The sequence below is a fragment of the Rhamphochromis sp. 'chilingali' genome, assembly GCF_963969265.1.
Source record: "Rhamphochromis sp. 'chilingali' genome assembly, chromosome: 17".
NCBI classification, from domain to species: Eukaryota; Metazoa; Chordata; class Actinopteri; order Cichliformes; family Cichlidae; genus Rhamphochromis; species Rhamphochromis sp. 'chilingali'.
The window spans coordinates 14844824-14866175 of NC_137944.1; the positions used below are offsets into that span (position 1 = coordinate 14844824).

The window sequence follows — 21352 nt, forward strand, 5'->3', positions numbered from 1 at the left end:
TAATTGAGAACTCAAAGTGCTTTTTTACTACGAGCCCCTTTTCACTCACACACACACACATTCTGACTTTATTCTAGGCCTAAGCTCCTTGTCAGACATTCATGCACAATGAATGTATCAGCGGAACTACATTTCAAGGATTCTTGAAATGAAGACTGCAGGAGCTGGGGATTGCACCACCAACCTTCTGATTAGTGGACGGCCCACTCTACCTCCTGAGCCACAGCTGCCCCTACAGGTTTCCCTCCCCCTCCGTGGGAGCCTGTACTATTCAAAACTTAGCCCACTACCTCTAACCTGGTTATGTGTCCGCAGCAGGCAGCACGTCTCCCTCTCCTGCTCCCTTTCCCTGGCCAGTCGCTTCTGCTCCTCCTGCAGCTGTTGCTTCTCCTCTTGCAGGAGACGCATAGCTTTCAGCAGTTCCCTGCGCTCCTGCTGTGCTTCCTCCACACGCTAACAGGCAGAAGGAGAAGCAGAAAAAAAATCAGATCGACTCAATTTGAAGGGGATTGGTCACGGTTATCTTCTGGTCTTCTGCAATTTATTACATTTACCTCTCATTTTTTCCCCTATTTAGAGTGCTGATTCTATAGTCAGTTACGCTGCAGATCGCTGTTTGATGACTCAAGACCAGAGGGGTTAAGAAAACTGGGGAAATAAATAAATAATAACATTTTGTGCATTCTACCTCTAGCAGGCCCGTTTTGGTGGTGACGACCAGTATGTCGGAGTTGCTGTCATCCTCAGTAACAGTCAGCAGCTCTTCGGTGGGCGTGGCTGACCTGAACTGGAAGGGTGTGCTGGCTCCTCTGATGTCACCAGCGTGAGTGACGTAACAGAACTGGTAAAACTCTCCATCAGATTTAGGAACATAATAAGCTGCACAGCAAAGAAAAAAAGAACGTAATGTTGGCACGTAAGGGGGGCACGTTGTGTCCTTCCTTATAATCGTTCACATATACACATATATCTCCTGAAATAAAAGCTTAAGTGTCAGGTGCAGCACGAAGAACTTAAACTGTGAATCATCCAAAGCTCCTTCTTTATAGACCAAGAATAAAAACACGCAGCTGGAAATTAACATAATGGGTTCTTTTATAGACCAAACCTGCTCAAAACTGTTCTAGACTGCCTATATTTACAATATCACCCCAAATATCCATCCAACTGTTCTGCTTCAAAGCAGAGAAAGAAAAAATCACCAGCATTGAGAAGACTTATGCAGAGGATTTAGCTAGAAAATACATTACATATGCTGGGTTCGAGCATTCCAAGGTTACACTGGAAACTGAAGCACATTATTCAAGTGTGAGCCCTGGTCCTCTAGGGCAGTAGAGGAATATCCAGAAGCCAACTGGTTTTACTGACTCCTGACACACCGCAGCGTGCTCTCATATTTTCACTGTGTAATGTCTGACCGTTCCAGGCCCAGTAAAACCAGTTTGCAGGCCCTCAACTGTCTGTGTCTGTGTGTGTCTGTGTGTGGTTTGAGAGGTGCTCAGGTCCCAGGCCTCAGTTTGCGGTCGTGTTCCCTTATTAAATAAAAGTGCTGGTTTTTATATGCACTGTAAAATGGAGGAGTAACTTTGGAATACCCTGGGTTTGTATAGTGGTTTAAATAGTATGTAAGTGTGCGTGCTTGTGTGTGCTGTACCTTGAAACACCACAGCCCTGTGCGCAGTACTTCCTGGTTCATAGTTTTCAGGCATAGGAGACCAAACGAAAGTGTAGTAATCTCTGGCTGTGCTCCAACCCACCTGAGGAGACATTAAAAACAAAAATAAACAAACGATCCCACAGTGTAAAAGTTGTGTGCTGCAGTTCAAATCACGCTGAAGAAGGCCAAATTTTCCAGCAAACATGTGTTAATCGTTAGATCTGATTTGAAAAGATGCTTGATGAAGCATTCTGGAGGACTACATCCAATGTTCAAAGCAAGAATGGAAACATTTAAAACCCCTCATTTCTCCACACACCTCCTCCCCCTTTCACTCCTTTCCCTCAGTTCCTTCCCCTTTTGGACCCACAAAAAAGAGGACCAGCAAAGGTGTGAGAAAAGGGTGGAAGGGCAAGGGGGGCTCGTCTGCATACAATCGGGGGCTCGTGGGGGCTGCAGAGACTAGCCAACAAAGAAATGGGGGGGGAGGGGGGAGGCGAGGGAAGCGGGAGAGTGGATACAAATAAGGTGAAAATTTTACAGAAAATGAGAAGGGAAATGTAATTCCCTGGATTTCACGTGTTGTTAGAAGACAGATGATGAAAGGTCGTCGTGCCCGTCCCAATTCAGCTCCGTGCATTGTAAATCTGTCACATACAGCCGCGCACGCGCCCCGTCTTGGACGCACGCGCACACGCATACCTCCCTGCAACTCGTACTCATAAGTACGCGATGCATTATTGTGACATTACATAACTACGTTTCAGCTGCAGTGAACTCAACCATCTGTGGAAGTGCAGGACGTTTTGTTTTCTTAAAAGAAAAGAAAAAAAGAAAAAAAAAAGAAGAGTTAACCAAAGAATATCACACTTAGATGATCAACAGGCAACGCTTGCTGATTTTCTCTTTAATGAGCTGAGTTTTTAAAAAACTGTTTCTGTAGGAAAATATTAAAATAAATGACTTTTAACTGATTAAATCATTAAATGACTTTCAAGTACAAAAAAACAGTCAACAAAAACAAAACACGGAAGCTTCAGGTGACGACAGTAAATCACCCGAGCTACTCAAAACGTTTGTCAGGCTTTCAGATTTGATAATGTTGTTGCACCGAAACGTAATTGCAGTGTGTGCCGCATCAACCCCATTACGTTGCGTATAATGCTGCTCCAAACAAATGGTAATTGTCAACGTGAAATCTTGCCACCAAGAACATTCCTTCCACCGCCAACAGCATCTGAGTGAGAAGCGGGGCTGCGATGGGACTCCAGCCAGGTTTGTTCGTGTGGTCATGTGTATTTGCTTAAGAGAGAACAGACATAAATAATTTTGCTAATTGCAGAGTGAAGTTGACTGACACTTGGTTAGGTATGGTGTGGCATTCCAACAGATGAGTGCTGTTATAAAATAATCACAGGCAAAGCAGCTATCAATCATTCATCCAAGGTGTGAGGGAACAGCACGATGACACTTTAATTATACACTCACACAACGGGTTTCTCCCTGCCGACCCAACGAACATGCCACAACCAAAAACCTCCACGGGGCTTTTCAGGGAGATGAATGTGTGTGTGCATTAGCGTGTGTGTGTGCACGTGAGTCAAACATCAAACTAAATCAGGCTGTCAGTAGCCAAATAAAACAAATATGTTGAAATGTTTTTCAGTGACGCAAAGAGACGAAAGAAAGAAAGCTAAGCAAGCTTGACTGTAATGGGAACTGTTGATCTTCACTGTGTATGTGAGTACTGTTTCAATGCAACACCATCTAGGAGCACATTTGTTATGGCAGGATCCTTATTGTGGGCTATGAATATTTTCGACCACTAGGGGGTGTCTGTACACAACTCAACTGAGTACTGCCTCTCTGAGCCACCTGAGTCATCCTCTTAGCAAGTCAGCTTTGTTACTCGGTCTCTCGGCTTCATTACTCAGTCTCTCTAGCGTTCAGGTAACGCCTGTGGATGTCGGAGGTAAGAGGAAGAAAATATTCTCTTTCTGAGTCATCTCTGTGGAACAGTTTTGCCTCCAGGACTCAAACACAGAGTATTCAACAGTGAGTTCAAGACGTTTGAGGAAAAAGTCAAATGTAAACAGTCATTTTTTTTTTAAATAAGCAAGCTTACAGTTTCCAAATACCCAGTGAAAACCATGCAGGGGAAGTCTGATACTTCATACCTCTGCCAGAGGCTCTGAAGTCTCTCTCTGTGCCATGTACAAGCTGAGTTTCTAGATCAAAAAGAATATCTAGGACATCAAGGCGTCTTCCTATTTGATATGTATGTAGAGCTGATATTAAATGTACAATTCTGCTCACAATGGTACAAAATCCTTCAAACTAATTTCTGGAGCCAGATCTTGACTGACTCCAAAAGTTAATCACCTCTAATTTAGTCTAAGTCTGTTGGAAGTAATCCTTCCAACAGAAACAAAGAAACTAAACCCGCCCAACTGAGGAAAAAGGAGGTAAAAATCATTCAAGTGATTTCCAGTGGTCATTACCATTTGTAAAACCCCTTTAAATACTAAACTTGATTACCTGACAAAATAATTATTAGTTGAAATGGTTAAATATTCTTGTAACAGACAGTATACACTGATACTGCAGAGATTTTGCTGCTGTAAAATAACATCTCTGTGAACACACACAAAAGACAGACGTATACGTCAAAAGGATTAAAGAAGCGTGGTCTGCTTGCTCCCTGCCATGAAGCTCTAACCATCAAACAGGTTTCATTAGCACGGATTACAATAATTACATTTTCCAATCAACTTTTTTTCCAAATAAACGCGGCGTCTTTATTCTTTTTTAATTGAGCTGGTGGATTTGAAGTCAGTTCTTAAACAACGATAAAATGTTTGTCTTTTGACTTTACGAGACATTAAGCTTCCTCATTCGCATTTCCTGTTAATTACGTGTGAGATTTGATGGCCCCGATAAAAGGACGGAGCACGGGGGGATGCTGCTTAGCAGGAAGCAGCGAAAAGGATGGAAAGAGATGGTGAGCCAACATGCCAAAAGTGTGTGTGTGTTCTTAATAGGAATCAGAATGGTTCATAAAGAGTACCAAATGATTGCCTCGTCCCCCTTCCAGTGAGACCTACTGTAACCAGCCCACCATGCACACTCTTCCTCCTTCTGCATGTAGAGCAACCACACCAAAGCTTGCGGTGAGGTTTTAGGCATGTAGAGAAGAGCTCAGCCATTAGCGTCAAGGCGGATGTATGTGTTAATGTGCCAAGTACAAACCTATGGCCAATTAATAAAACGCTAACACATAATCCATGTCAAAAAACACTCGTATAATGGGCGGGAAATTGTTTTATTCACTAAGTATGTCTCGGTAACACAAATGATTCCTATTATATAAACGTCTGGTCTTTAACCGATTATGCCTGCTTTTGTCTTTGAAGCGTGGTCTGAGTAATAGCAGCTGTAGTGTGTGTGTGTGTGTATGTACCTTGAAAATGCCCACCCAGTCTTTGGGGTGGGGAGTAATGTAAGGGGTCAGGGTGTAACGACACTCCAAGGGTGCCTGGGGTAGGAAACTCTTCCCCACATTCTGAAAAATAACGTGGGCAAAGTTGGACGTTTCCATCACGCTGACGCTGCTGCCCGGAGATGAATCCACCACCTGGAACGATGACATTGTTTCCTGTTGGTCACTTCATTTGTCTAGAAAAGCGAAAACAGCATAGACAGAAATAAGTATGGAGTGAAAAAGCAAATATTTAACACAAAAGCTGTTCCAAAATGATGCAATCTATTAGAATCAAATGATTCCAAGTGTCTCAATTCCTTTATGCTCTGCTGGCATGTTTTTCCTTGACACTTGTACATTGCAAAGCAATGACGTGCCATAAAGCTTCATGCCAGTTAGCTTTTGCACTCCTGAGTCACACGCAATCCTTTTGTTGACACTGTGTTCAGACTTTGAGATGATAAAGCAGTTGCACTTACACTAAAGATCTGCGGAGGCCTGACTTTCTCTCCCACTCATAAAAGTGATGACACCATGTTTACCCTTTCTGCACCTGAAACAGGTAAAAGTGTACACAAGTGTATCTCCCACAGAGCGAAGAAGCAAGCAGTCGTGCTGAATGTTTAAATATGCATATCAAACTGGAAAATTCGGTTCTTCAACTAGACTATAGGCTCACTGCTTCTCAGGAACCAAGTGTGCTACACCTCTATAAGAGGAAGTTTATTAACATTTGTTTTTCTATGAAGAGAAATATGTCTCAAAAAGGTTGCAAAGGCGTACAACATGATATACAAGCATAAACTGAGCTTTACAAATGTGTGAAATGATTTGTGTGTAACTTTTGAGGACTCAACGCACAAATACAAAGGAGTTTGAGCACAAGTAAAATTATTTCACAAATATGTACATCTAAACTGATACTGATCACTTATGCACAATATATTAAGTTTAGCTCAAAAATCCCAAGTTTTTGACTTCTAAAAACCTTTCTATGCGTACAAATGTGTAAAACCACACGTAACAGCTCTGTCGCTCCCTTACAAAACTTTAAATGCATGTGAACGAATCGCCTAATACGCACAGACCATGTCGCATGCCTACATTTAAGACAAATTGAATGCTGCCAGCTGGTTTCAAGTGCCAGTGCAAAACTGGGACATCTGGGCAGCGTTTTTTATTTTTTCCAAACAAAGTGAACATTTCTTTTTCTAAAAAAACGTAGAAAATGTGATTAACCAGACATTACACGATAGCCTATAAAATATAATATATGGTTTCAATAATCTGCTTTTACATGTTGAACATTCTTCCGCTGGGAAAAATCAACCAGTGCTTACAAACAAATCATTGCACACATTTGTAAATCTTAGTTTACGCTAGTGAATCATATCCCACGCATTTGCAACCCCTTTTGAGATGTATTTCTCTCCATATTTTTCCTTGCTTTAAACATATTAGACCACTTGATTAATTACCAGTTATTATTGGGTTGAACCCTCTTTTACTGGAAACAGTCCTCTTTAGTTTCGGTCAATATTGACATGATAGCATCATACAGTTGCTGAAGAGTTGTTGGCTGCACTGGGTGGGAATCTCCTGTTTCACCACATCCCAAAGGTGCTCTATTGGATTGGAATATGGTCATTGTGGAAGCCATTTGAGTACAGTAAACTCACTGTCATATTCAAGAAACCAGTTCGAGATAAACAAGCTTTGTGACATGGAACAGTATCCTGCTGGAAGCAGCCATCAGAAGATGGGTACACTGTGGTTATGAAAAGATGGACACGGTCCTCAAAAATGGAATAATATAGTAATAACAGGCTTTTTGTTTAAAAGATGCTCAGTTGGCCAAAAGTGTGCCAAGAATATATCCATCACAACTCCATCAGCCCGAACAACTGACAGAAGGCAAGACGGATCCATGCTTTTATGTTGTTTGAGCCAGATTCTGACCCTTCCATCCAAAAGTTGCGGCAGAAAATGAGAGTCATGATGCATCTTTTTTTCAATCTTCTATTGTCCAATTGTGGTGACCCTGTGTGAACTGTCGCCTCAATTGCCTGTTCTTAGCTGACAGCAGTGGTAGCTGATGTGGTCCTCTGCTGGTGTAGCAAACCTATAACAAATTTTGCTTTTTTTCATAACTTGGTTGTAAAAAGTTGTTATTTGAGTTAGCGTTGCCATCCTATCAACTTGAATCAGTCTGGCTATTGTCCTCTGACCTCTGGAATCAGCAAAGCATTTTTGCCTAGAGAACTACGGCTCACTGGATATTTTATCTTTTTCTAAAGAATCTCTATAAACCCTAGAGATGGATGTGGAGGTAATTACCATTAGCTCAACCATATCTGTAACACTCAGACCAGCCTATCTGGCAACCACAATCACAAAAAGTCACTTAAATCACCTTTCTTCTGCTTTCTGATGCTTGGTGTGAACTTCAGCATGTCACCTTGTCCATGTCTACATAGCTAATGTGTTGCCGCCACGTGGTTGACAGATTAGGTAATTATGTAAACAAGCAATTGAACAGGTATACCTAATAAAGTTGCCATGAGTATATATGTCATTATCAATTAAGCAGACAAAAACAGGCCTTCCTCAAGCTGTGAAAACAGAAAAAAAAAAAAACATCTGAGAAATTGCTACAATATTAGTAATGAAAAAGTTTGGTACATCCTGAGAAAGAAAGAAACCACTTGTGAACTCAGCAAATCAAAAAGGCCTGGACGTACATGGAATCTAACATTGTTGCATGCTTGCAGAATTTCTTCTATGGTGAAGAGAAACCCTTTCACAACTGCCAACCAAGTGAACAATACTCTCCAGGAGATAGGAGTATTGATATCTAAGTCTACCATAAAGGAGACTGCATGAAAGTAAATACACTGGGTCCACTGCAAGGTATAAGATCTCATAAGCCTCAAGAATAGAAAGACTAGATTGGACTTTGCTAAAAAAAAAAAAAAAAAACAACACAACAACAACAACAACAACAACAACAACAACAACAACAACAAAACATCTAAAAAAGACAGCACTGTTCTGGAAAAACATTCTTTGGACAAATGAAACCAAGATCAACCTCTACCAGAATAATGGCAAGAATAAAGGATTGAGAGGGTGTCAAAAAGCTCATACCACATCATCTGTAAAACACAACAGCGGCAGTGTGATGGCTTGGGCATCCATGGCTGTCAGTGGCACTGGGACACTAGTGTTCATTGACGATGTGACACAAGACACAAGCATATGAATGAATTCTGATGTTCAGAGATACTGTCTGCTTGTTGATTGGGCGCCGTTTCATAATACAGATGGACAATGAGCCAAAATATACAGCCGAAGCAACCTAGGAGTTTACTAAAGCAAAGAAGTGGAATATTCTTGAATGGCCAAGTCAGTCACCAGAGCTTAACCCAATCAGGGATGCATTTCACTTGTTAAAGACTAAACTTTGAACAGATAGGCCCACAAGTAAACAGGAATTGAAAACCTCTGCAGTAAAAGCCTGGCAGAGCATTAAAAAGGAGGAAACCCAGTATCCAGTGATGCCCATGAGTTCAAGACTTCAGGCTGTCATTGCCAGCAAAGGTTTTCAACCAAGTATTAGAAATGAACATTTTATTTTCTTAATTTAATTACCAATTACTTTTGAGCACCTAAAATGAAGGAGTTGTGTTAAAAAACACTTTAGTTCCTCACATTTCTATGCTCTTTTTGTTCAACCCACTGAAATCTGCACTTCAACTACATATGAGTTGTTTCATTCACTGTGGTGATGTACACAACCATAATTTGAAAAATGGTGTCTCTGCTATGGGCATCTCTTTAAAGACATTTTTATGCAGTACTACACTGCTGAAAAACTAGGGTGTTAAATAGGAAAAAGCAGAGGTATCAGTGACATTATAATTATAATCTCTTGACATTGTTCACGAGTGTATAAACCCCCATATATGAAGAAACCGCCCCACCACTGTGATGAAACAGCTGACTTTAAACTGCACAGTCAGGGCTATTGTTCGTGGTCAAGAAGAATGATGCAGCTGCTTAGCATCACGGTCACCAAGTCATCTCCGTAACTGCGAAGCAAGCTACAACGACAAACCCTAAATCCCTGCATTTCCTATACACCCAACCCTGGACTGATAAACATAACGTGCAAGTCTAAGTCATAAACTGATGCTCGGTTAAGCTAAACAGCTAACGTACAACGTCTGACCACTGATCCGCTTCGACCAAAACACGACGAAGGCAGCACACAACGGCTAAAGTAGAGCACAGCCCTTTAAAACTAGCTCAGTTAGCCTGGAGTTAATCTTATTTGTTATGGCTAAGGAGCTAATATTAGCTTGTGAACAGGCCATGTCCTGTCAAGTCACCAGCTAGCTAAACATTATACTAGTCGGACAGCTAGCTGTCTGGCTGAGAAAAGAGAGCAAAGATTTTCACGAGCGTTATTTTAGTCTGAATTTAAAAAGGGTACCCTTTTCATTGGATTTCCACTTGCAAAACAAAGTGAATGTCTGCCGGCCTGGCCGATGTTTTTGCCAGTGTCCCCGTTGTTGTCAAAGCTCTGGCGATGATGCGTCTCTCTCTTCCTGAAAGAGAAAATGATGCTGGACTTCCGGGATGCTGAGAAGTACCAGTGATGCTGCTAGGAATAGAGGAGACGACAAGAGGTCAACGTAACAACTTTATTATTTACTCGGGTGACTTAAATCACTTTAATTATTATCCTCGCTTATTTCACTTATAAAAAAAAATCTGACTTAATACGATAACTGTTTAGGGTCATTTGCCAACTCTAACAACATGCCATTAATTTAAAAAACAGAAAACAGACTGCGCATTTAACCTCGGTTTTTAACGTAATGGTTTTACGTTTTTTATTTTCATTTAAAACCATGGCAGTGAATGGTTGTACAGACTGAAAGAGCATTTATAAGTAAAAGCACAGGATATCCCGCTTTTGCCTCGTTTTCATTGGCTTGGCAAACTTATCCCCCGTTACGATTGGTGGAAAATGCTGTCGATCATAACCCTTCGGCGTAGCTTTCCTGGCTCTGACAGCTGTCACCGTACGAGGTCAAGGGGAAAGAAGTATGGCTTCGCTGTTCAGAGGGTCTCGATATATATGGTTAAGGTGGAGTAAGCATGTCAACGTTGCCTTCGGTAATGTATTCGCTTATGTTGACGGGGTTTTTTTCCGCATCGTTTCATTCATTTACGAATGTGTGGTCACAGGTAAATTCAGGCGGAATAGTCCTGTTGTACTTGTTAGCTAGCTCGTTAGCCCTCTGAAGAAAGTATGAATACGTAGGTGTTTGCAGTGTGGACGATGTCACCAAGTTGAACATCACTATGCGCAACAAAGACGAGCACACTGAAATAGCAATGGCACGAAAAGCTCATTTTGGACCTCAGTAGGAATATGCGATATGTTGGTTTTAGGTAGTTCATATGAATATTTAATTGCCACTCACAAATCTGCGCTACATAAAAACCACTAGCTTCCATTGCATCACTGTTGCAAACACATACTCTGTTCATCGCTCCTACAGTGCAAACAAGACACGCTAGGTTGTTTCTTATGAATTATCTACAGTGACTATTGATTTAAATGATTTCAGTGTAGTTTAGAAGATAACCCATCAACCTCTTTAAATGGGCTGTAACCCTATTAAATTTCTATAAATCAATTATTCAGATAGATTGATGTACTGTCATGACCCAATTAATTTAATAATTGGTGCACAATTAATAAAAATAAATAAAACACAACAACAACAAATCATTCAATAATTTTGTGCAAAAGATTTCTTCACTCCACTTTCTATTATCTGGTTTATGTTTCTGAAGTAAATCCCGTTTTAAAAATGTTTCAGAAGCAAACATGTGCTGTACTGTGTTACACCAGCTGAGTGTGCTACCTTAGAAAGCCATGTATAGCAAGCAATACCTGAGAAAGTAACATCCTGTTATAAGTATTAATCTTTTATTAAAAGTTGCCGTTTGCAGTTCAGTGTAATGCACTGTGCTATTATACTAATAAAGCGATGCAATATTGGAATAAAATTCAGTGTGTAAAAAAAAAAAAAATAAGGTGCTGTCATCTTATACTGCAGAATAAGATGACACTTTTTTCTGTTGTGTAGTACCTTTTGGTTCTATAAAATATATGGTGATTTTGACATGAGGGATTTTAATTGGGGATTTTGGTGCAGTGGTAAATGCATGTTTTTTTCAATATGGACCATAAAGCTGCTTCTTCTTCTTCTTCTTCTTCTTTTGTAGAGCTCTGATTTGTCAGAATGGATATGCCTCTGCATTAGATGTCAGTGTGTCATTAGCACAAAGCTTATTCATTGTTACGTATCCAGTACTTGAAGTTTTGAAGTTTGGTCATTTTAGTCCAGCACTGGAGAATACCCTGTCGTCATTTAAGTATTACAGAGAGATGGGAGAAGTTGGTCTCCTGAGTATGGTGAAGACTTTGCTGAATTTAAGCTTTAGGCCTTTCGTTTGTGCTTTTTCTTCCCTTCCTAATCCTGTTGTTGCAGTCTGGTTGGTCCACTGCCAGAGTTTCCATTGTGTTTTAACCTGTCTGGATCTTGGCTAAGCTAGAAGTGGTTAATAGCCTGACTGGACTGACTGAGATCAGAGATATTTTTAACCACTTTTAATTAGTTAATTTATTTCTGGATAATGTTAGAATTTTACACCAGGTATTAGTCATAGGGAAATGTCTACAGCACTACCTGCAGTAGAAAGCAGTATTGTCTTCATTCAGATTTCGTGATTTTGCTCCTGATTTCAACTAAATCTTGTTTTTACAACAGTATCAACACGATCAATGGCCTCAAAGACACCAGTGGGATTTATTGGTCTGGGAAACATGGGCAGTCCCATGGCTAAAAACCTGTTAAAAAATGGGTATCCTGTCATTGCTACCGATGTCTTTCCTCAGTCTTGCAAGGAGCTGCAGGACACTGGTGCCCAGGTAATAAACTCTCAGTAACACATTGCATTTACACATGTAAACACTTATTTGTGCAATAATTTACAGCTTCTCTGTGCGACAGTTGACAGGCTGTCACAAAATCAAGTGGGGTATTTTGTGGTGATGGTTTTCAGGTAGTGGACTCCCCAGCAGACGTTGCAGAGAAAGCAGACCGCATCATCACCATGCTCCCCTCTAGTCCCAATGTCATAGAAGTATACACAGGCCCAAATGGCATCCTCAAGTAAGACATGTTATTGTTGGTGTCTCTGTGATTTCTGTGACATTTATGTATCTTCTCTTTGTATTTTTAAAATCTATAAATGGTAAGTGGAGATTTCATCGTGTTTAAAAAATAGATAGGACTTAGTTTGATTACCATAATCCATGTGTTCATTTATTCTCTTTTACCCGGTGCAGGAAGGTAAAGAAGGGGACCTTGTTAATTGACTCCTCCACGATTGATCCTGCTGTATCTAGAGAAATGGCAGTTGCTGCAGAGAAGAAGGGTGCTGTGTTCATGGATGCCCCAGTGTCAGGAGGTATTGTGTCAAACAAATTATTAGTAAGCAAGCACACCTCAATTGGTGTCTTCGATTCTGTAAAGTCTTTCCCTTGATTTATGTGTTTTTGATTTGCTCATTCTTGACTTGAAATACATAAAGAAAAAAGAGAGACGTTAGTTGGCATTGTGAAAAGTAGAATTAGACAGCTGGTTTATTTATTCAACTGTGCCAACCACGGTATTAGGCCTGTGACCCTTCAACCTCAGTTCTGAACTGTCTCACACTCTTTTGTATATCTGAACTATTGGACCTTTTGGGTTAATGCTCAGACACGGATTGTAATTACTGAGCGGGCCAGCCAGTAGGTGCCCTCTTAAGGCTTTTATTGCAGCTTTTGACCAGGGGTCTTAAAGGCAAGGTTAAGGTTTTAAGTCCTCATTATGTTGGCGCTGTCTACTTGTGACAGCTTCTTGACAGAGCACAGGATCGCCAGTCGTCCTTAATGGGCTGAGCTGCAGTGGAGAATCCCATGTCAGAGCTTTTCATGTTGATGGAGCCGTAATGGCGGGTATCCCATGTTAGTGCCTTTCATGTCAGATAAAGAGTCGTAAAGAAGAGAGAAACTGCCCTCACATGGAGGACAGGAGAAGAGGGGGAGAGGAAGATAAGACATGAAGGAGATACATCGCAGTAAAACTGTCCATCTTTCTCAGTCTTTCTGTCTTTGTCTCTTTCTCTCTTTCACATACACAACCACAAAGTTCTTCTGATTCAGGTATGCAGTTAAGGATTTCAACATGCTGACACCCCTGCATGTCAGAGTACGAACTCTGATCACGGTCTGTTTCCTTTTTATTGCACAATCTTTAATTCGTAACCCTGAAACTCCCGCGGTCTCCCATACAAACATAGACTTATCCCATTTTCAGCATGTTTACCAGCTGGCGTCTGCAGCACAGAGCGGCTGCAGTGAGTGAGATCAGAGTCTTAAGCTTGTTACTCTGCCTTAGCACATGTACTGTTTAAACACTATAGACAGTGTTTGTGTGCAGTCCCCTGGCAGCGTTCTTCCTCTCCTGTTCCTTACTAGGCCTCTTTAACTGGCTTGAGGTGACCAATGATTTACTTGCTACCTAGCAGGTCTCTGCAGCTAGACATTCTTTCCTTATATGCACCTGCCCATCCAGTGTCACATTAGACATTCATAAGTCATATCCAGAAATCCAGGTACTGACTTTAGAGCACAGTGCCAGCACATTCTAAGTAGAAAATTGATGAAAAATTAAGTGAAAATTTTTTGATAATAAATTATAATTTTGATCCATTGATTTATGCATTTGGTGAGCATAGTCCCCACCAAGGCAAATGCCTTATTCTGCTATTTTAAAAAAGCTATCCAGATCCACATAAAAATGAAAGTGTCCTTCCTTTACTCATACTTAACCTTTCCACAAAGTTTAATAAAACTCAGCCATGTAGTTTTTGAATAAGTGCATTCAATCTCTACAATCTAAGAATTGTTATTTTCCTGCTGTTGTAAATGAGATATATTTGGTCGGAGACATCTATCTCATCTCGGTGGTGTTGCCAAGCCAAACTTGTAAAGACAGGTTGTGAAAGAATGTCCCAGTGACAACTTGGTAACCAATTTCAGAGAGCTTAACAACCCCGCTCACCCCACCCTCCCAACCCCACACCCCTGCTTTGCACACCTCTGGGCAGTTACATGCTCTGTTCCAACCAGGAGATGGCACCCTACCCAAACAGGGCACTGTCATACTTTTTGAGTTAGGGGTGTGTGTGTGTGTGTGTGTGTGCGTGTGTGTGTGTGTGTGTGTGTGTGTGTGTGTGTGTGTGTGTGTGTGTGTGTGTGTGTGTGTGTGTGTGTGTGTGTGTGTGTGAGTGAGAGACAGGGGAAAAATGTGGACGGAAGCGCCTTAGTTCTGAGAATAATTATTTAATATTGGTTAAATTGATAGAGTATGCTTAGTAAAAGAAAGATAGTTTGAAATAAAAGTTAAGTGAAAATATGGCATCTGACTTAAAAATCATTCATGTCTTGTGTCAACCTGATAAATGGTATCATTATATTTAATTTAAAGTACTTCTCACAGTTTTCTGTCATTGAGTATCATTTATATCACGCTATCATTTGAACATGTTTGATCCCACTGACTCAAGGCAAAGTGTTATCCAGTCAGAACTGGTTCAGTTTCCCTCTGAGCACACTGAGCAGACTTGCCGTGATCTGCTGTACTGTTAAACTTTTGCAGACACAGCCTGCTCTTTTTGTGGTTTGAGCATTGTTTTTATTTTTAATGTAGAATTTCGTTTGATATAAAATAAATCCCTTTTCTGTGCTGTGTGAGGTGGTGTTTTTTACACAGAAATGTGTGTTTGTATGTTGTGTGCGTCACTAGAGGTTTGGCAGGCAGGCGTGGGATCTGAATTGCACAGTCATAACCCTTCTTAAAAAGAGCAGTCAAAAAAACTTTCACTTTCTTCTCATGGGCATCCTGCTGGCTTCCATTCTTGCACATTGACCAACATCTTGGCTTTAGCCCTGCACTAGCCAGCTGTGCAGTGCCACAGCCAGATGTGTTCTGGTACACGCACACACATACGTGGACACACACACACGGTGTGTGTTCAAATGTTCTTATCTGCACTCTGAACATCTTTTTTTATCCAGACACAATTATATTAACTTAGATTGTGGTTCTTTATGCATGCTGATGTTTGCTTGTGCACACACAACACACGTCTGTCACTGTCTGGAGTCATTAAAAGCATCCACATGCAAAGTTGTCCCACAACAAAACAAGCTCTGATGTCACAGGCCAAGGGTGTTGGCACAGCGATGGCAAAAATAGGAGGTCTGGCTGACAAGCGGTGGGTCGTTAGCAGTAATTACCCAGAATGCCTGTGTTTGTGTCTGTGTGCCCATGGTGGGCTGCCACATAGCTAACGGACGATGGCTTTAAAAAGGCCCTAAAAACCTTTCATTGTGTTTTTCCCATTGCTGGGAAAGTCAGCTGTCGGTGCAAATGAAAGCAAGAGGCAGCCTAGCTGCTGTGGGACTGTAGGAATTTGGGCTAATGTTGCTTGTTTGCGAGGTCTTATAATTCTCCGCTAACTACCTATTTAGGCTGAGTCTCAACACCACTCTAATCATATCCATACCACATCAACTCAACCTTAGCTTTGCAGTGTGTCATTTGCTGACAGTTTGAACGTCATCCTTCAGCTTGTAGGAGCTTGTTCAAGCCAAGGCTGGCGCTAGTTTGTCCATCAGTCAACACTTCCAGTCCACTAGATCTTCTTCCAAAAAAATCAACTTTGACTACGGTTTAAACTGATATGCACAAATAATAAAACAGAAAAAGCAGTATAATTAAGATTATTAGCATTTATTAGTTTACCTTTTCCTGAATACTTTTTAATTGTAAACCAGGAAAGCCTTTTCTCTGGTAATAGTAGTTGGAAAAAGCTTTTCTTGTGCATTTCTTAAGTGAACATAGACCAGAGGCATTACAAATTAAATCTGAACAGTGACTTCCCTTGCTGGTCAGCAGTTAAGTGAGAAGCAGGCAAACTCCAGTGTCTGATGAAGACTGTGTGATAGAGTTCATAGCTCAGGGCAAAAGCTGGCCAATAAACCCTTGTTGTAATTGTAACTGTCAAAATGTAACACTAATTCCTTTGATTACATTTTACCTATTCAAAACTTGATTTTTGGAAGTTTTCAGCTGTGATACTTGAAATAGTCTTCAATGTGTCATTGTACTTACAAATCTTAGTTTCTTTAGCCACATTTATCATAAAATATGGACCAAGTTGTTTTTTGCCTCTAGAGATTTGCAGGAAACCACTCACTCGTTCACTCTAGCTCTCAAATGTTACTCACAGTCTGCTGAAGGTGAAATTCTTTGAGATTGTCAGAGGTGGAAAAAGTACAGGCTCTGAAATGTACTCAAAATAAGAAAGTAAAAAGGAGCTCATTTTTCTAACCATTTTTGTACAAAGGAAATTGAACTTTGTGCTATATTAATATAATAATAAAATAATATTAGTAGATGAGAATACAAATCTTATTCAAGTCCAAATTCCAAAACATACTCAGCTTAAATTAGTTATGTAGAACATAAGCACTGAAAGATCATTTTAAAATCTAACTATTTTCTGTAGCCTACTTTGTAGTGGGGGACTTTGCCTCCACAGCTAAACAGTAAAATGAGTACAGTCAGGGGTTACAGTGGGATCCAGCAGGTGGGTGAACACTAAGATCTGTGTAGTGTCTCAGCATAGGGAAAAAAATCACAGCTCCCAATAACTTCCATTGTGAGCTTTAGTAGATTTTCTTACTGTGCAGGCTGTGATCAGCTGACCTGCTGCTCTTTGTAGATTTACGCAACTGAATTCAACAATATGTCAGCAATTTCACAGCTGTCTTGGCTGTTGTCCATCCCTTACACTGGCGCTATGCTGTTTATACTGCCTTTATACTAGAAGGTATACAATTGGTACAAAGTCTAAATTCAGTGAATAAATGTAAGCATCATCAGCTTAAATGCAAATTCATCTCTGCTACACTTGATGCAACCTGACCATGAGCACCACAGCCACTGTGCACTAGTCCAACACAGTGCTTTACTGCGAATTCACCACACTACATATCATATACAAATTCAATATGTGAGTAAAATTATGACATTACATGCAAGCTTTAAATTTTTAGTTTATCAAGTGTCACTGAGCAGTCCTTAGCTTTAAATCCTGTCCTGCCCTGTCCTGTCTGTCTTCCTACATTTTTCTCCATCTCTGAGTGAAGTTAGCTTTCTCCCTGGAAAATACAACAGCTGTACCTACAACTGCTCACAAACAGTTTGTGTGTTTGCTAATGTTTTTTGAGCTGATAGAAATGTTGCATTTGAAATTGCCTGACACTTACGACATTACCACACCTTACGAACTCCTGCACTCCTTCCAGTCCAGTTAAACCCTATAGATGATTCTGCTGAACCTTAAGTAATGAGTTTGGTTTTTTTTGAAAATGTAAGGAGTAGAAAGTACATATATAAAATGTAAGGAGTAAACATAAGTTATCCAAAAAATAAATACTGGAGTACAAATACCTGAATACTCTACTTACATAAAGTAACAGAGTATTTGTGCTTTGGTTCTTCTAACATAGAAGCTAACATAGATTTGTAATCACTCTGCACCATTTCACTGTTGTGTTGCCTTACTACAGCACAGCTTTCAAAGCTTACACTATATATCTGTATTTTCTGTCTTTGTTGAATAGTTTTTAAAGCGTTTTACACTATATATTTATGCATGTATATTTAGTGCTGTATTTTTACAGATATTTCACTCTGGTATTTTGGAAAAACTGGCAAAAATCTAGAAATGCGACATAGTGTGATAGGTAGAACAGTAATAGGGTAGCACTTGTGTGTCTCATTAAAACCCAGTCTAAATGTTTTCGTGAAACCTAATCCAGTCTGGGAATAGAATTATTTAAGAAGATGAGCCTGAAGGTTGGTGGGGACTCTAAGACTGAGTTAAGGAATCAGGTTGGACAGGCAGGGGGTGGTGCTGTCGCAGTCTGTCACGGCTAACCAGTACTAGAGAGTGGCCATCGTCCAAAGACTAGATTAGCATAACAAGCGACTTGCTGACAGGCCCTGGTGACATGGAGGGGGAGTGAGGGAGTGTGTAGGGTGGTAAAGTGACCAGGCAGGGTGATGATGACGATGATGGAGCGGTGGTGATGTGGGGGTTCTAGCCTATGCTCCAGATGGAGGTGGACCCATAGCAGCTGGGAGACTGGTTCTCACAACTCTGCCCCTGTGTCATCTGCTGTGGACGTGAGCGTGCAGACAAATAGTCAGCTGGTCTATACGTCATACAAAAAGTCTCTGTCCATCAAACGTAGCCCAAACGTCACACTGCATGACACTCATCTACACGTGAATTAACATTTTGTCTGTAGAAAAGCGCGCGCGTGTGTGTGTGTGTGTGTGTGTGTGTGTGTGTGTGTGTGTGTCTGCTAACAGCCTAATTGAGGATCATTATTAACTCGGTCTATCCTAGATGAGTCTCATTGGGCCGGGCAAAGGATTGATTGTGGCTCTCTCTTGCTTGCTCTATTCTGTCACTTACAATTGACCAGGTACTCCCCTCTGGAAAAGATCAGTTACTGATGATGATGATGATAATAATGGTGATGATCATGATGAGGCCTGACCTGATGGTAAGTGGACAGGCACTGCAAACCAAATTCTCAAGACTGTCGTAACTTTACATGCAACAATTTTGTTCTCTCAAATTTTTTCCCCCCAAACCCAAACTTTTTGCAGTCACCTGCTCACACGAGGTTCTCACAGAGTATATGTGTGCAGGAGTCAGTTCTCATGGGGCTGCGCTCGTTAAGTGGAGCTGATAAAGTGTCTGTTTTTAACACAACAGAGTGGCATTAGTAAAATTGGCAGCAAAAACCTGTTGAAACTGCTGATTTTTTTTTTTCCTGCCGATGTGGGCTAACGCACACCCTCGTCCCATTTCACTTATTTACTCGATATCCTTTCCACTTTTTACGGGGGCCCATTCAGGGTTTTAATTTGTTTGCGAAAAAGATCTGCTCTCGCGTGTAATTATGATGGTGGATCACGTGAGGCTGCATTGTTGGCCTGTAAACATCCTACCCCACTGATTTTAATTCTAAGCAGTCAACTCTTATTCATTTAAGCCTGTTACTCTATTAAGTGTGAAGGCACTTTTCATTCTGAATTATAGATGACTGTGGTTGCGCCAGAGTAACTTTGCATGTGCATATAGTTAAAGACAAACAGTCTAGTCTATTGCCAGTGCCAGAGTTTGTTTACACCAAGTACATTCAAACCCAGAGGTGTGATATGAAGTTTTGCGTATCATTAAAGCTTTCGTGGCATTCTTGCAGTAAGAGCAGTTACATTATCATTTGAGGAAATTGTGTGTTTTGTGGAGCTCTAATGATATTATAGGTGTTGCCTTTGCTCCAAGTGTTTTTCCGTTTAATCTCTCCACGGGGGGAAAAAAAGCAGGCTTTTGGAACGTTGTCAAATGCGTCATTCATTACCAAACACTGGGAACATCCCTTCTTGTGTGTGCATGTGTGTCTGCCATTTTGTGTTGTTTGTGTAGCCTCATATTCACAAATGTAGTTTAATTTAAACCCACCACCAATAAAAAGTGGCTACTGGTTTACATGCGGCTCGTAACTCTGAGACAGAGCCTCAGAACCTCCAACTGACGTCTTACTGGCGGCCAACTCTGAGATCTGCACCTGCCTCTGATACTCGCATACGTGCACAGATACTGCGTGCACATGTTCACGCTCATTGTCACTTGCTTTGTACTTGCACGCACCACTTCAAAAAGAGCTCAGTTTTAAAAGGCTTATATGGCTGTCATGAATTGCTTTGGTTGATTCTTTCGTGTGAAATGAAAGAAGTGCTAATGAACTTAGCATTTACTACAAACAGCCCAAACCAGAGCTCTGTCTCTGATCTTCCTTTGCCCTCACACAAGTAGTTTCAGTCTCTTATGTTCATGGTTAAAGGCTGTCATCGAAGCCTGCTGTTGAGCATCTGTCCTAACGGCGCTTGATTGCTTGCTTATTAAGTAGTCTTTTGGTAATAGAGGATTTGAGATAAAGGGGCTTGCATGGGCCTCACAGACACTCACATAAGCACATTAAATGTCTTGCCCTTCCATCCTTTCTACAATGCGTTAAGAGACTTTTTTTCTCCTTTCATTCAACCTTTTATGTCAGAGTCAAAGTTAATAGTCCAGCAAACTTCAGCTCGGTCTGAGAATATTTACTTTGGTTGATATTGGGGAGAGGAGGTAAGCATCCACCACTCTGTCAACCCAAACATGTCCCCTGGATGTTGGTAAGCGAACGTGACCGAGGAAGATGGTGGTTCTGCTTCAAGGGAGTTATTTCTCAGGAAAGTATTACGTACCAGTTTGGGAATAAAGATGAACATGCCCCTGTACAATTTTTTGGGAGTGCTTGAAAGAGTTGACATTGTGTATTGTTTGTAGCACTCTGGCATAATTGTGTATACCTCCATTTATTATTCAATATATAGTTGCTTTGTCATTCCTTGTGGATATCTTCTTAGCATCCTCATCCCTCCATTACTGTCTCTAGCCTGAATCTTCTATCATAGGTGCCCCCCAACCCCCCAACCCCACACATATACACACACCTTCTCTCGTTCCCCCTAGGGGGCGTTGTGTAGTTGTGCAGTGCTAATGATCCAGGACTGTCACTCCCACTGGGATGGATGAGCCAGCATACCCGGCGCTCAGGAAGCCTCATTAGGATTCTTCTTTAATCCGTCTCTGACAGGACCGGCCCGAGAATGGGACGTCCCCTCACACATACACCACACACAATAAATACCCTATGAAAGTACATTCAGCGCATAGACACAATATTAAAATCACACTTTATACCGACATACATACAGACACAAATGCACTTCAGCTCATGCACAAAGAATGGACCCACTGATACCAACACAGTGTATACACACAGTAACACACACGCATACACACACTGTTATGCTAATGATGTGTTATTCTGCTACAAACAAGGATCTTCGATCATCCTGGTGTCACTCCTTATAGAAATCCACTAC

General features: G+C 41.0%; 2 protein-coding genes across 3 annotated transcripts in view; one reads left to right on the forward strand and one right to left on the reverse strand.

Moving 5' to 3' along the window:
- Positions 1-9760, reverse strand: part of tax1bp1a (Tax1 (human T-cell leukemia virus type I) binding protein 1a) — a 23923-nt gene extending 14163 nt beyond the window's left edge. The window contains exons 1-6 of one of the 2 annotated variants that reach the window (XM_080862870.1): positions 9634-9721; positions 5618-5691; positions 5118-5332; positions 1655-1757; positions 689-879; positions 298-453 (exon numbers count right to left, since the gene is read on the reverse strand). In XM_080862870.1, coding sequence (XP_080718996.1) covers positions 298-453; positions 689-879; positions 1655-1757; positions 5118-5306 — 639 coding nt within the window. In that variant the 5' untranslated portion in view covers positions 5307-5332; positions 5618-5691; positions 9634-9721. Of the gene's footprint in view, positions 1-297; positions 454-688; positions 880-1654; positions 1758-5117; positions 5333-5617; positions 5692-9633 lie in introns of both variants that reach the window. The other variant, XM_080862871.1, reaches the window with a different exon arrangement.
- A 474-nt stretch (positions 9761-10234) lies between these two features.
- hibadha (3-hydroxyisobutyrate dehydrogenase a) overlaps positions 10235-21352 on the forward strand; it is a 22254-nt gene continuing 11136 nt past the window's right edge. The window contains exons 1-4 of the mRNA XM_080863169.1: positions 10235-10322; positions 11990-12150; positions 12285-12394; positions 12571-12692. Of these exons, the coding sequence (XP_080719295.1) occupies positions 10253-10322; positions 11990-12150; positions 12285-12394; positions 12571-12692 (463 nt within the window). The 5' untranslated portion in view covers positions 10235-10252. The remainder of the gene's footprint in view (positions 10323-11989; positions 12151-12284; positions 12395-12570; positions 12693-21352) is intronic.